The sequence below is a fragment of the Camellia sinensis genome, chromosome 4 (genome assembly GCF_055761805.1).
Source record: "Camellia sinensis isolate YWXY chromosome 4, ASM5576180v1, whole genome shotgun sequence".
Classification (NCBI taxonomy): Eukaryota; Viridiplantae; Streptophyta; class Magnoliopsida; order Ericales; family Theaceae; genus Camellia; species Camellia sinensis.
The window spans coordinates 189,710,436-189,724,801 of NC_138964.1; the positions used below are offsets into that span (position 1 = coordinate 189,710,436).

The 14,366-nt window shown below is 34.3% G+C and overlaps 1 protein-coding gene across 2 annotated transcripts; it reads left to right on the forward strand.

Moving 5' to 3' along the window:
- The first annotated feature begins 9,441 nt into the window (after positions 1 to 9,441).
- Positions 9,442 to 11,489, forward strand: LOC114256059 (glutathione S-transferase T3). 2 transcript variants are annotated; one of them, XM_028195647.2, is made up of 3 exons: positions 9,442 to 9,583; positions 10,135 to 10,588; positions 10,668 to 11,489. In XM_028195647.2, the coding sequence occupies exons 2-3, from the start codon at positions 10,136 to 10,138 to the stop codon at positions 11,262 to 11,264; spliced, it is 1,050 nt and encodes a 349-aa protein (XP_028051448.2). In that variant the 5' UTR covers positions 9,442 to 9,583; position 10,135; the 3' UTR covers positions 11,265 to 11,489. The 2 variants fall into 2 exon arrangements, with proteins under 2 accessions (XP_028051448.2, XP_082779148.1); XM_082923022.1 differs by lacking the exon at positions 9,442 to 9,583 and having other exon boundaries at positions 9,595 to 10,588.
- The last annotated feature ends 2,877 nt before the right edge of the window (positions 11,490 to 14,366 follow it).

A 14,366-nucleotide genomic window follows, 5' to 3' on the forward strand; every position in this document is an offset into this window, starting at 1 on the left:
AAATTTGTCTTATGCCCTTTCCACAACTCAAAAGGTGAAACTTTTGTTTTTTTTTGTGGCACTCTATTCATAACATAACATGCAGTTAAAATTGCTTCTCCCCACAAATTTAAAGGAGCACCTGCTTCAATTAGCATAGCATTTGTTAAATTAGTTAAAGTTCTATTTTTCCTTTCTGCTACACCATTCGATGCAGGTGAATATGGTGGAGTAGTTTCATGGATTATTCCCAAAGATTGAGCAAACGAGTTGAATCTAAAAGATTCATCCTCCCGGCCTCTATCACTTCTATATCTTTTAATCTTTTTACCGAATTGATTTTCAACTTCAAGAAGGAATTCTTTAAATTTTACAAAAGCATCACTTTTATTTTTCAACAAGTATACATAAGTGTATTTTGAAAAATCATCAATAAAAGTGATAAAATATCTATTTCCACCACGTGTTAAAATTCCTTCAAATTCACATAAATCAGTGTGAATTAATTCTAACAATTCAGTATTTCTCACAACACTTTTATGAGGCCTTTTAGTTATTTTTGCTTGACTGCAAACTTCACATTTCTCAAATTCATTTGTTAGTCTGGGAATTAATCCTAAACTACTCATGACTCCCACATATCGGCTATTAATATGACATAGACGAGCATGCCAAAAATTCATAGAAGACAGCATGTAAACAGAAACATGTGCTTTTTTATTCTCAACATTTAATTTAAACATTTCATCACAGGCATACCCTTTCCCCACAAATATGCTTTTTTTAGTGATTACATATTGGTCAGATTCAATAGTCTGTTTGAAACAAGCTTTGTTGAGCAAATAATTTGACATCAAATTTTTTCTCATGGACGGTGTGTACAACACGTCTTTTAAAACAAGCACACGTCCAGAGGTAAAATTCAGCTCAACATCCCCACACTCGAGCACCTTGGTTAAACTTGAGTCACCAAGCATAGCAGTCATCTCCTCATTAAAAGGAGTGAAATCTTTGAACCAATCTTTATCATAGCAGACATGCCTATTGGCACCAGAGTCTGCCTACCACCCTTCTACGGATTGAACCATAAAAATATCTATGATCATAGCCACAAATGGTTCCTCGGTAACATTAGCCTGTGGTCGAGGCTGTTGTTTCTGAAATTTGCAAGTTCAAGCAATATGCCCACTTTTGCCACACACAAAACATGTCACATTTGTCAAATCTTGTGAAGGGGGTTCTTGGTTCCATTTCTTTTGCCTTGGGTAATTTTTATTTTGTGGCCTTCCAGTATTTTTCCAAATTTTCTTAACTGGCTTCAAGTGACTATTTTTATGAAATCGACCTTTAGGTAAAGTATTTCCAAAAGTTAAATTTACCTTAGCAGTGGAGTGCTCTTGTGTTATAAGCGCATCTTGTCCTCGTGTTTTCTCCTCCACCCGAATCCGTGTGATTAGAGTCTCCAAGGACGTCTCTTTTTGCTTGTGACGCATTGACTTCTGGAACTCCCTCCAAGATGATGGAAGTTTGTCAACAATACCTGCTACAACAAGATTGTCTCCAATTTTGATGCCTTCAGATCTAACTTCAGCTACTAACATCTGAAAATCTTGAACTTGCTCCACCACTGATTTTCCATCTATCATCTGATAGCGGAAAAAACGGCTTGCAGCATATTTTTTAGCGCTTGCCTCTTCAGTGTCATATTTATTCTGCAAGGCTTTCCAAATTTTCTTGGCAGTGGTGTAAATAGTATCATAATAATCATAAAATTGATCTGAAAGACAATTCAAAAGATAGTATCGACATTTATACTCATCTGTGTTGTATTTCTCGATGTTTTCAAGATGAGCAGCATACTCCTCGTCGGTCATCTCTTCAATGGGGACTTTGTTCGGATTTTTCTCGGTCAGGATATAAGCCACCTTAAGGAGACTGAGGTAGAAAAGCACCTTGCCTTTCCATCTCTTGAAATGAGCTCCCTTGAACCGGAAGGGCTTGTTGAGATCGCCGGTATTCTCGTTGGACTTCTCCAGTATTGGCTTCATGAACTTTTGCTATTTGAATCTCCTTAAAATTGTTGGTGATAATTACAAATAAAACACTAGAAAATAGAAATTACAATAATTATTGAAAGGGCTGAGGCGCGGAAAATTCGCTCTCTTTAAGGAGATTCAAGCCCTCTGCGGTTAGGCAATGCCTCCACCGGTGCAACAGAAAAACCTTGACTTGTCCCCCCCAGGATACAATAGCCCGACTAAGTCGTATGGTTCACCAATACTGCACAATTGGTTGAACCCAAAGCTTTATCACACACACCCTTTTTATTTGCCTGATAATCTCACTCTAGACATAACAACACAACCAAAACTTTTTCTCTCTTATGTGTCTCTAAAGATAGGACATAAGTTAATATATATAGAAATCAAAAAAGGTTCTGGTGGATAAGTTACTGGAGATAAGACCAAGACTTGGTGAAGACAACTTGAAAGACTTGGAAGACATGGACTTGACTTGGAAGACTTAGACTTGGAAGTCTTGGAAGGATAAAGACTTGGTGGACTCTTGGAAGACTTTGGCAAAGCCTTAGCTTGGAAGGCTTGGATGGAAAGAATGGAAGGACAAGACCAAGACTTGGATGGAAAAGTCTTGGAAGACTAGGAAGACCTCATGGAAACCAATATCACAATATAATATTAAAATACCTGCTAACATTTAGCAATACTAAATATTTAAAAATTTTGTTTCCTCACAAAGGCCCTGTTTGGGAGGGCTTATTTCAGTTTTTAGCTTAATTTAAGCTATTTTGATGTGTTTGGTTCAGCTTAACAATACAACTTATAGCTTTTTATAAGTTAAAAATCTACTTATTCTTTGAGTGGGGGAGGAAAAACTTAATTTATAAGTCAAAAATCAATTTATGTTCACAGTTATTATAAGTTATAATCATTTTCCCACAATTCTACTAAACGGGACCAAAGTCTGGTAGCTTTTGATGTTGTGTTGACATGATGTGACTAGGGGTTCATTTATTTGATTGGGAGGTACGAGGTATACCTTATTACTTTGGTGAATTGAAATCTTATTTTTGCAGTTGATTTTTTTGGGTGGTTACTTTGGCTTTGGTTGTGTATTGTATGGTTTACACACGCTCATAGGGTTCGAAATCTTTGGGTTCACCTTTATTTTTCCCCAGTTAATATTGAATCTATGAGTTCACCTTTGTCTGGTTGGCTTTAATTTATATTATGGGTAAATTATCAATAAATCTTAATAGTTAGACTTAATTTTCATCAAGTCCTATTGAAATAAGTCTTGGTAAAATCGTCGCTAAAAATAATTTTTTGTGATAATTTTTTACATATGTTGCTAAAAATTGACAATTAGTAATTTTTTATTGTTATGATTTTTATAAATTGTCGCTAAAACTTACAATTAGTGACTTTTTTTGTGACGAATTTTTCAAATTGTCACTAAAAGTTGTGAATTAATAACACTTTTTTGTGACGATTTTTTTAAATTGTCACTAAAACTTATAATTAGTGATATTTTTTGTGATAATTTTCATATTGTCGCTAAAAATTAACAATTAGTGACATTTTTTTAATAGTGTTTAATGAAAAATGTCATTAATTATCATAGGACCTATTGGACAATAAGTCCACATATTAGGACCTACACGTAAATCCCCCATTTATTATTTGTTAATTCTATCAAAATAGAACACGTTGTTGATGCTGTTAGAACAAATTGATTGGATATGCTAGTTCCATTGATTGATGAAATTGTTACGAAGAAGAGAACTTTATAACATTTTTTCACTCAAATAATTAATATGCTTAGATTAGTTTGTTGAATGAAATTGATTGTAGTGCATATAGTTTGTTAATGTTGTCGGAACAAATTATTCTTGCATTTAAATTTTTAATGTATTATACTTTCTGTTTGGAGGCAAAGAATACATATAAGTATGGGAGTTGATATTTTAGTTCCCCACCTCCATGGAAGGAATCCAACAAGTTGAGGCCCATCAATCTAGGCTGGGAAGAATTAAAAATCCTAAAAGGTTAAGCTTCTCACATAAAAATTATATTTGGTATGCAGGAATTAAATGAAATGAGTAAAAATTAAATATAAGGTTGAATGAAATAGAATGTTTATGTTCATTTCATAATTTGTTTATCAACATGAAGTGACATAAGAAATGCTATTATAAGTCATTTTTTATTTTCAGTTATACCTAATGAATTGCATTTTTTTTAGCAAACTAGTAACAATTTTAATAAATATTTGTAGATCACGATAGTCTTGGTAGTAGCAGCGGCGTTGTAGTAATGGTGATGGTGGTGTTATGGTGGAATGGTAGTGATTTTGATAGCAATAACAATGATAATGGTGGTGGCAATAGTGGCTTTTCTACTAGCATGGTGATAGTGATGGTAGGATAGCAGTGATGGTGAAAATTGATGTTGTACGAAGATTTTTTTTTTTTTGGGATTTGGTGGTAGACCCCTCACTATCTAATTTGTCTTTCAAAAGGATAAGAATTATATAAGTACTTTCAAAACTCCCTAATATTTTAAAACTTGTTTCTTTTACTATATTACCTTCATATCTATCAGCTCTCTTATTAAGCCATCTTCACAGTGTATTTCAGAGTAAAATTTTACTTTGAATTACAGTAAACTTTACTCTGATTCAGAGTTTTTACTCTGAATCAGAGTAAAGTTTACTATGATTTAAAGTAAAGTTTTATATTGTTAAGTAAATCAACATGTTTTTAACCAAAGTAAAATTTCAGAGTAAAATTTTACTTTGAATCATAGTAAACTTTACTCTGATTCAGATCAGAGTAAAGTTTACTATGATTCAAAGTAAAACTTTATATTGTTAAGCAAATTAACATGTTTTTAACCAAAGTAAAATTTTATATTTTTAAGCAAATCAACATGTTTTTAACCAGAGTAAAATTTTACTCTGATTCAGAGTTAAATTTCTGTGTGAGATTCTTATTAGAGAGAGAGAAAGAGAGAGAAATTGAATAGATCATCCATTGAACAAGCTGAGTATGAACAGATCAATTCAAAAACTAGTAAAATGTTAGACTCTACACAAAAGTAAAATTTTACTCTGTATAAAAGTGAAATTTTACTCTGAAAAACGAGTAAAATGTTAGACTCTGAAGCTAAAAGTAAAATGTTACTCTGCACAAAAGTAAAAAAGCGAAGGCAATGTTTGTGGCGGCTGAAGTGTTTGGCAATGACCACCTCTTGACAGTAAAATTTTATTGTCATTCTAACACCAGAGTAAAATTTTACTCTAATTCTCTCAAACAAAAAACAGAGTAATAGAACCAGAGTAAAATTTTACTCTCATTATCTGAAACAAAAAACAGAGCAATAGAACCAGAGTAAAATTTTACTCTAGTTCTGTAAAATGAAATTAGATCAAAAACAAAAAAAAAAAAATCAAAAAACAAAAACAAAACAAATTAATCAACAAATCAACATATCTAATTGAGAAGAAAAACTTCTAAAACTCGATCAACAATCACAAATCTCAATGAAAAGAATACATGTGTTCAACAACACTCATACACAAAAGCAAAACAAATTAATCAACAAATCAACATATCTAATTGAGAAGAAAAACTTCTAAAACTCGATCAACAATCACAAATCTCAATGAAAAGAATACATGTGTTCAACAACACTCATACACACAAATATATATATACACATATATTCAAAACTCAAATCTGTGTTTAAAAAAATATGTATAACCAAATAACTCCACCAAACATGCCTTTGTCGCCTCCTCGAAGGGAGAGAGGGAGGAGAGAGAGAGAGAGAGAGAGAGAGAGAATTGATTTGTAACTTTGCAGGAGGTGATTTTGAGCAATCATTTAATGACTTTTCGATCGACGAGGCTATCATCAACGGCAAGGACATGAACTTCATGAGAATTGGAAAGCGATACGTCGTCATCGTCGAAGCTTTCTCCGATCATCTCCGACGATCTCTTCCGCCGCGAAACAGCACCAGTTCTGATCATCTCTCTAATCCGAATCTCTTAACCTTTACCAACAAAAAATTGATTGCAAATTGATCAAAAATCTGACATTCCTTGATTATATATGCAGAAACTGTCTGTGGATTTAGAAAGGAAGAGAGTGGGAAGAATTAGTTGAGGGTATAATAGTCATATAAAATATTTAAATAATAAATTTTGTCCTTTATGCAAGACTTTATAATTATGAGGGGGATTTAGAAAGTATAATTTTTTTCTTAGTTCTTTTAACAATGAAAGGAAGGTAAATGGGGTTTACAGCTAAATTTCCTTTTTTTTTTAAAAGCATTTGAACCAAACTTAATTTTTTAAACTTTGGTTCTATAAGTTAATAAACAATACTTTTAAATAAAATTTAAATTACTCATATTCAATTAATCATGTTTCAATTTTAAATTTGTGAAGAAAAAAGAAATTCTACCCTAACAAAACCCAACTTTTCCCTCACAAATTCCCTCCAATTTATGAATTGTTTTTTGGGTCAGACAAATTTATGATATTATTTATTTATTCATTTTTGATCTGACATAGTTCTAATTTATTTTATTTTTTTTAGTAACTGTTCTCAGGCTACAAGAGAATCAAAAAAAAAAAAAAAATCCTCAAAGACGAGGGAGGATTCCTAATCCAATCTATGGAAAGAACATCCAGCAAATTTGCTCCAATGGGCCACACAATTAGCTTCTCTAGGCACCCAAGAGAATGAAATTGATGAACCCTGGCTCAATGACCGAATATCATGTATGAAAGCAAGACAGTCCCAAAGGGGGAACCAATTTTGAAACACAGATCTATGATGAATTTACTATCACTTTCCACTTGGACATTGGAGAGTCCAAGAGCCTGAAGAAACAAGTATGCTAATCTGACAGCATGAGCTTCTCCTTGAATGACAAATGATGTATGAACTGTAGAATCTAAACCAATTAATTTACCTCTCCAATCCCTCAGAATCACAACCAGAGTAGTCTTCCTTCCTTTTGAGGCAAAGCTAGCATCACAACTTACTTTAAACGTACCTTGGTTAGGAGGTTTCCATCTAGTACGGCTTAACCCGAGCTATTTACAATTGCAGAAGAGGGAGCTTCCATAGAAAACACCGAGCAGACCTCCCTCCAAAAAGATGAAACCTGTCTGATGACATGCATAGGCTCTACTTCAAATTGATTAAAACCCCAGTCATTGCGAGCCTTCCAAACACACCACCCACCTATTGCTGCCTTTTCCATTCGCTCTTTTTGATCCCGATCAGTAGTGCTACTCTAAAAAATGGACTGAGTCCAGCTTGCAGCAGACAAAATAGAATCATAATCTGTCAAGAAGCTGAGTTCGCTCTCAAACCACACAAGTCTAGTCCAACTGCATTGAAAGAGTAGGTGTTCAATAGACTTAGAGAACACAACGCATATAGGACAACATTGGGAGGTAGCACATTTATGGTGAAAAAGGTTTTCTTTGGTCGCTAACTTATTATTACACACCCTCCACCAAAAGTTTCTAACTTTGGGAGGAATAGGGAGTGACCATAAAAGTTTCCAAAACTTTTCAGGCAAATGGACTGAGATAGAAGCCCCATTTGAGGTCCTTAACTGATAATCCCTCATTGCTATCTGATATCCACTTTTTACTTCGAATTTTCCATTTTTGGTGTGATGCCAAATAAGAGAGTCCTCTTGGTTAACTAATGAGATTAGGATAGTCATAATAGCACTATGTCACGTACTGGCTCATTAGGGATGCGAGTTCTACACCAAGCACCTTGCAAGTGCATTAGTTTGTGAACAGGAAGGCAAGTAGGGCAGATCCCTATGGCATCTCCTAGGTTAGTCCTTGGGCATAATGCACGGGGTATACAGTACCACTCGTGGAGCCAGCTTCTCAGGAGGATGCCAAGCGCCCAGTCCATGACAAGTGGTATCAGAGCTAGCCTAGGGGTACTGCGATAAGGACGGTACGTGAAACTTACACCAAGCACCTTCATTGTGGGGTCCACACCAAGGGTGGTATCCGTGCGGGGCGGGTTTCCCATGGGTAGGGGAACGGACAAGCATGGAAGTAGGCAGGGTAATGTCCCCCTACCGAGGGCGTCAGGGACTAGCTTTGGTAGCATGTCACGTACCGACTCATTAGGGATGCGAGTTCTACACTAAGCACCTTGCAAGCGTATTAGTTTGTGAGCGGCAAGAAAAGCATGGTAGATCCCTATAGCATCTCCTAGGTTGGTCCTTGGGCATAATGCACGGGATATGTAATACCACTCGTAGAGTCGACTTCTCGAGAAGATGACAAACGCCTAGTCCGTGACAACTAGCTTCCTCACGCCCAACCAGCTCTTGCAATTTACCATGGTCTCATTCTTGTATATTTTGATCTATCACATCACTTACCCACTGAACTTGGCATCCCCTTGGTTTTGGATTTTGAACTCTGAAATTATGTGATTGAGACACCCACTTATCATTCCAAAAAAAGATTGACTTATTGTTGCCTACTTGCCAACGAAGCCCCTTTTTGAGAAGCTCACAACCTTGAAGGATGCCCATGCCCAAGAAAGACTTATGCCCCTATTTCCAGACAAAAAAATTGAGTGAGAATGGTAAATACCTTTCAATATCTAAGCACAAAAAGAATGAGGGTGCTTAAGAAGCCGCCAACACAGCATAAAAGTTGATTTGAGATTGTTCAACTAAAGCCCAAATAGTATGCTTTCCAACGGAAGACGACTTCTTCTCTATAGTTTAGGCCGTGGGCCCTGGCTAAGTTGAGACCAATAGCTCCCAATAATGGCCCATCACATCTCCCTCTTCTACCTTACAATCCATATGTTTAACTGGAAAATATTTGTTACAATTTTTTTTCAAAAATTATATTTCAAAGAAAGTAATTTTTATGTTTGGTGGTGGTGGTGGTGGTGGTGGTGGGAGGACGAATGTAGAAGTGGAAGTGGTGGCATGATAGTGGAGTTGATAATAATGATAATAATGTAGTAATGTTGGTAATATATTAGTTCAAAAAATAATTTTTACTTTTTAAAAATAGAAAATATTTTTTATTTAAATAAATTTATTTTTTGTTAATTATAAAAAGTGTTTTTTGTTGAGTTTCATTTCGATTTTTATTGGAAAGTAACTGTTTTAGTTGTTTTGAAAAGTGACTATTTTAATTATTTTTAAATTTTTTACAAAGTAAAAAGTAAAAGAATAGAGAGTTGAATTAATTTTTCAAAAATGTTAGAGCATCCCCAGGAGGACCCTTATACCATCTCCTTACTCAAAATAAGGGTTTTTGTTGTCAAAAAACACCCCCATCAGGTCCCTTAACCCACCCCCTAAATAAAAGTGTTGCTACAGTGACTCCCTATTTGTAGGGAGTCACTGTAGCTCACTCATATTGATAATTCTTATTTTATTACAGCAAAAGGCGCGAAGGGAACTGGAGGGCACCAAAACTCAGCCAAAGATTCTCTCAAGAATCTCTTTCACTAGTGTAGGTCACTCTTTCTCGCCATCATCATCATCAACAAAGGCAACTTCTGGTATGTATTTTCTTTGTGTTGCTCCCAATCTAAACCCTACTTCTTCTATTCTATTTCTCTCTGTGTAGTGTGTATTTCTCTATGCTTCTTCACCAACTAGAGACCAAAAACTTGCAAATCTATATGTGATGCTTTGGTTTTGGTGATGGTAATTTGAAATTTATATGTGAATCTGTTTTAATTTACTGGTTTATGGACTTTGTGGTTGAATAGGAATAAATATGTTATATATATGAGGGCTTTGAAAATTTGATTGCAATAAATTTTACTTCCTAAAACTTGAAGAAATCAATGGTTTAAAGAAATTTATATGAGAATCTGTGACTCTTCTGGTTTATGGACTTTGTGGTTGAATAGGAATACATATTTTATATAAGAGTTGTTCATTAAGGTAATGCCCTGTTAATGACTTTTCGGTTTTGGTGGATTATTATGAAATTTTGTTGATAGGCTTGTAGTAAGTAGAATTATTGCATATGCTGCACATAGAATTATTAAAAATAGTTAGCTCTTGTTTGAATTCTATTTGTGTTTTGTATTCAATATGTAAGGATGGATTCACAAGGAGGCAAATACTTCACTAATCTTTTGCACAAGGACTCCAACTTTGATGATTTAATTTTTATGGATTCTCAAGATCAAATGGGTCAAAATGTGAAACAAAATACTCAAGTACCTACTGAAACAACTCAATTCTCACCTCAAATGGGATCCACTACTAAAAGATCACATGGTAGAAACTTCACTATAGATGAAGACAATCTGATTGTATCGGCATGGCTTAATACTAGCTTGGATGCAGTGTACGGGAATGAGCAAAAAGATAAGACATATTGGTCAAGAGTATATGAGTACTTCCACAAACACAAGACCTTTAATCATGAATGTAATGCGAACTCTCTAATGCATCGGTGGTCAACCATTCAACTTGGCACAAATAAGTTCTGTGGATGTTTTGCCCAAATTGAATCAAGGCATCAAAGTGGTATAAATGAGCAAGACAAGGTACTTTTTAATTTTTTTAAAAAGTATACATTTTGCAATTATTACTCTTTTTAACAAGACTTTTATATTTTAATTTTAGATCTCTCAAGCAAAACTGTTATACCAAGAATTGCATAAAAGTTCATTTCAGTTTGATCATTGTTGGAATTTGTTGAGGTTCCAAGCAAAATGGGTAGAGGATTGTCAAAAGAAAAAACTAACAAAAAAGCCAACATTGACCACCATCCCTCCCTCTACTCCAGATACAGTTAATCTAGGAGATAATGATGGATCGCATGATGCCTTTGTAGACTTGGAGAGACCAATAGGCAGGAAAGCTGAAAAAGAGCGGATAAAGAAACGAAAGAGTGGAGATTATATGACTTCGCCTCTTGCTGGGATACTAACTGAGATAAAAGAAGATAATAAAAAGAATAGTGAGAAGAAAATAGAAATCCTGGAGAAAACATATGTTCAGGAGGAACAAAGACTTCGACACAAGGAACAAAGACTTCTTCAAGAGGAACAAAGACTTCTTCATGAGAAAGAAAGACTTGCTATCAAAAATGAAATGTTCAAAGCGGAAAAACTTAAAGAGGAGGGGAGAATTATGTTGATGAATACTAGTGGTTTGTCTCCGATGCAACAACAATATTACCATCGTCGCCATTTGGAAATCCTTGAAAAAGGAAAGTAAATGCAGGTTATGGAAGTTAAATATTTTTTTGTATGGGCTATGATATGGAAATTAATGTATTTTGACTCAATTCTGCAGGAATTTTTTGTAATTGACCATGATATGAAAATGTAATGTATATTGACTATAGTGCAAGAATTTTGTAATGGACCATGGTTTGAAAATGTAATGTATTTTGACTATAATGCAGGAATTTTGTAATGGACCATGATGTTGGAATGGACTATGTTGTTTATGAGATCAAGTTGTTTATGAGATAATGTTTATGAGATAAGTTAGCGATATATATACTTGGAATTTTGTAATGAACCATGTTGTTTATGAGATCAAAACTAAGCAGAATAATATGCTAGTAATAGGGGCTAACTAAGCGATTAAATAAATAAGACTTTCTTACTTTTAAGTTACTAACTAAATGATATTTAAAGAATACATTGTTCTTCAACACATAAAATGAGTGAATCATGACCCAAGACTCCCCCTTAATGGCAATTGTGATAAATTTTATTATATTTTTCTTCTTGATATTTCACTTGAAATGTTTGCACTTTTCAATTAAAGGTTATTTTCATCAAGGAAATTACAAAAAAATAAATAAATAAAGAAAACAATTTTTTTTTTCCCCTACTCACTAAATTATTTGACAGTGAGCAAAGATACAATATTATAACAGTTATCATGGGAATTGTAAACAAATAAAAGAAAAGGAATAACAAAGTGTCAGAAACCTCCTGGTTTTAGGAAAACTTTTCAATGAATTGAGAACAATGGTTGCACTTCTAGTGAAAAAGCAATATATCTATGCTTTAATATTTATCTAATAGACATTTCAAGATGAACTGATGGTGTAATATATAATAATAACGGTACTGACCCAGTATAAATTGAAATAAGGCTTCACATGTCGAAAACTAAATTCTGTTAATCTAAGTAAATATTTAGAATATAACAGATATATAAACACTGTTAATGCCAAGACAAGATAAATTTGTATGAAAGACAGAGGACTAATTCAATCTTCATGTGATATCCAAGCAGACTCTGCCGTATAAAGTTTTGATTAAAAAACAAGTTACATGACTTATGTGTAAACATAAATTCCAGAACATAAAACTTCATGTTTCGGATCATCTACCATGTATATCATCAAGAAATCAAGACAAAATGACATACCTGAATCCATCGATGAACGGTTAAACGGAAGCGTCTGATTGTCAATAAAACCTTGATATTGACTATGTTATTGCCTTCTAATCCTTTCCCCTTTGGTGCCTTATGTTTCTCCTTGAGAGGATTTAGAAAAACAAAACAGTGTTCTTATTTTTTTTTTCACCTTAGGAAGGAATAGGAACCATAACCTTTTAAAGGTTGTAATTGGTTTTCATAACTGAAAGGTAATGAAAACCAATAAATTAACCATTATTGGTTTAAAACTGAAAGGTAATGAAAACCAATAAATTAACCATTATTGGTTTTAAAACTGAAAGGTAATGAAAACCAATAAATTAACCATTATTGGTTTTAAAACTGAAAGGTAATGAAAACCAACTTTAACCAATATGTTTTAATTTCTATATCTGCCCCTCATAGAAATAGAAATTATACAACTAGTATCTACACATTAGGTCCATAACACATATACCCTTAAGCCTATTAACTAAATTGAATCACTTAAATTGTAGGCTTCTTATAAATGATAACACCACATTTAATTATGTGGTCCTATTGAGACATTATCTAACAATCTCCCACTGGACCACATATGTATCTTGAAAAATGTGCTTAACTTTAGTGAGCTCAGAAATTTGTTATCATAACTTGAGGGTATCCAAACAATCTTGTCCATTAACTATATTAATATAGGATCAAAGCGGTCTTCGTTACATCAATCGTAACTCGACCCACCAATGGTCACGTATACAAATATAACTAAATGACATAGATCAATCATGGATGCGTAGCATGGAAATTACATGTGATGTGATCCATACATGCCTATGTCCAACTGGTCCTACTTAACTTTATTGAGATCAATACTTCACAATACGTAACAGAGCGTAATAAACTGAATACTTCATTTCTGCAGAAATTAATCTAATTACATAGATAAAACTCAAGGCTGACATAAAGCAGTAATATAAATACAAACTCCCACTAAACCAGAATGTTCTCAAATAGAACAACACCCATATGAGCAGTGTGCTCATGAAAGACCTTGGGTGGTAGTTTCTTTGTAAGTGGATCCGCTATCATGGAGTTTGTCCCAATGTGCTCTATGGAAATCTGTCCACTCTGCACTCTTTCTTTTATAACTAGGAACTTGATATCAATATGCTTTGATTTTGTCGAGCTCCTGTTGTTATTGGAATATAAAACTGCAGACTTATTGTCACAATATATCTTAAGTGGTCTTTCAGTGCCTTCCAAAATACGCAACCCAGTGACAAAATTCCGCAGCCATATCCCTTGGTTTGATACCTCATAACATGCTACAAACTCTGCAGCCATGGTGGATGAAGCTATGAGCGTCTGCTTTGCAGACCTCCAAGAAATTGCTCTGCCAGCTAACAGATAAATATAGCCTGATGTGGATTTCCTACTGTCTTGGCATCCAGCAAAATCGAAGTCGGAATATCCAATGACCTCTAACTTATCCGATCTCCTATATATGAGCATATATTCCTTTGTTCTTTGTAAATATCGCATAACACGCTTGACTGCTTTACAATGATCCATACCAGGATTACTTAAATATCTGCCTAACATGCCAACTATAAATGCAATATCCGGACGCGTATATACTTGAGCATACATTAGACTCCCTACAGCTGAGGCATAAGGAATCTTCTGCATTTCTTGAATTTCAAGACTGTTCTTCGGGCATTGGCTGAGACTAAACTTGTCTCCCTTAGCAACCGGGGTTTCACCTGATTTACAATTTTGCATGCCAAATCTAATGAGTATTTTTTCGATATAGCTCCTTTGTGATAATCCCAGAATACCCCGAGAACGATCTCGGAGTATTTCGATTCCTAATACAACGGAAGCATCACCAAGATCTTTCATTTCAAAATTCTTAGATAGAAATCTCTTGGTGTCATG

Bases quoted from the DNA above. Each gene is read 5' to 3' on its own strand.
- LOC114256059 (XM_028195647.2), top strand. From the start codon at position 10,136: ATGGATTCACAAGGAGGCAAATACTTCACTAATCTTTTGCACAAGGAC. The intron at 10,589-10,667 runs GTACTTTTTAAT...TTTTAATTTTAG, and splicing joins GTATAAATGAGCAAGACAAG to ATCTCTCAAGCAAAACTGTT.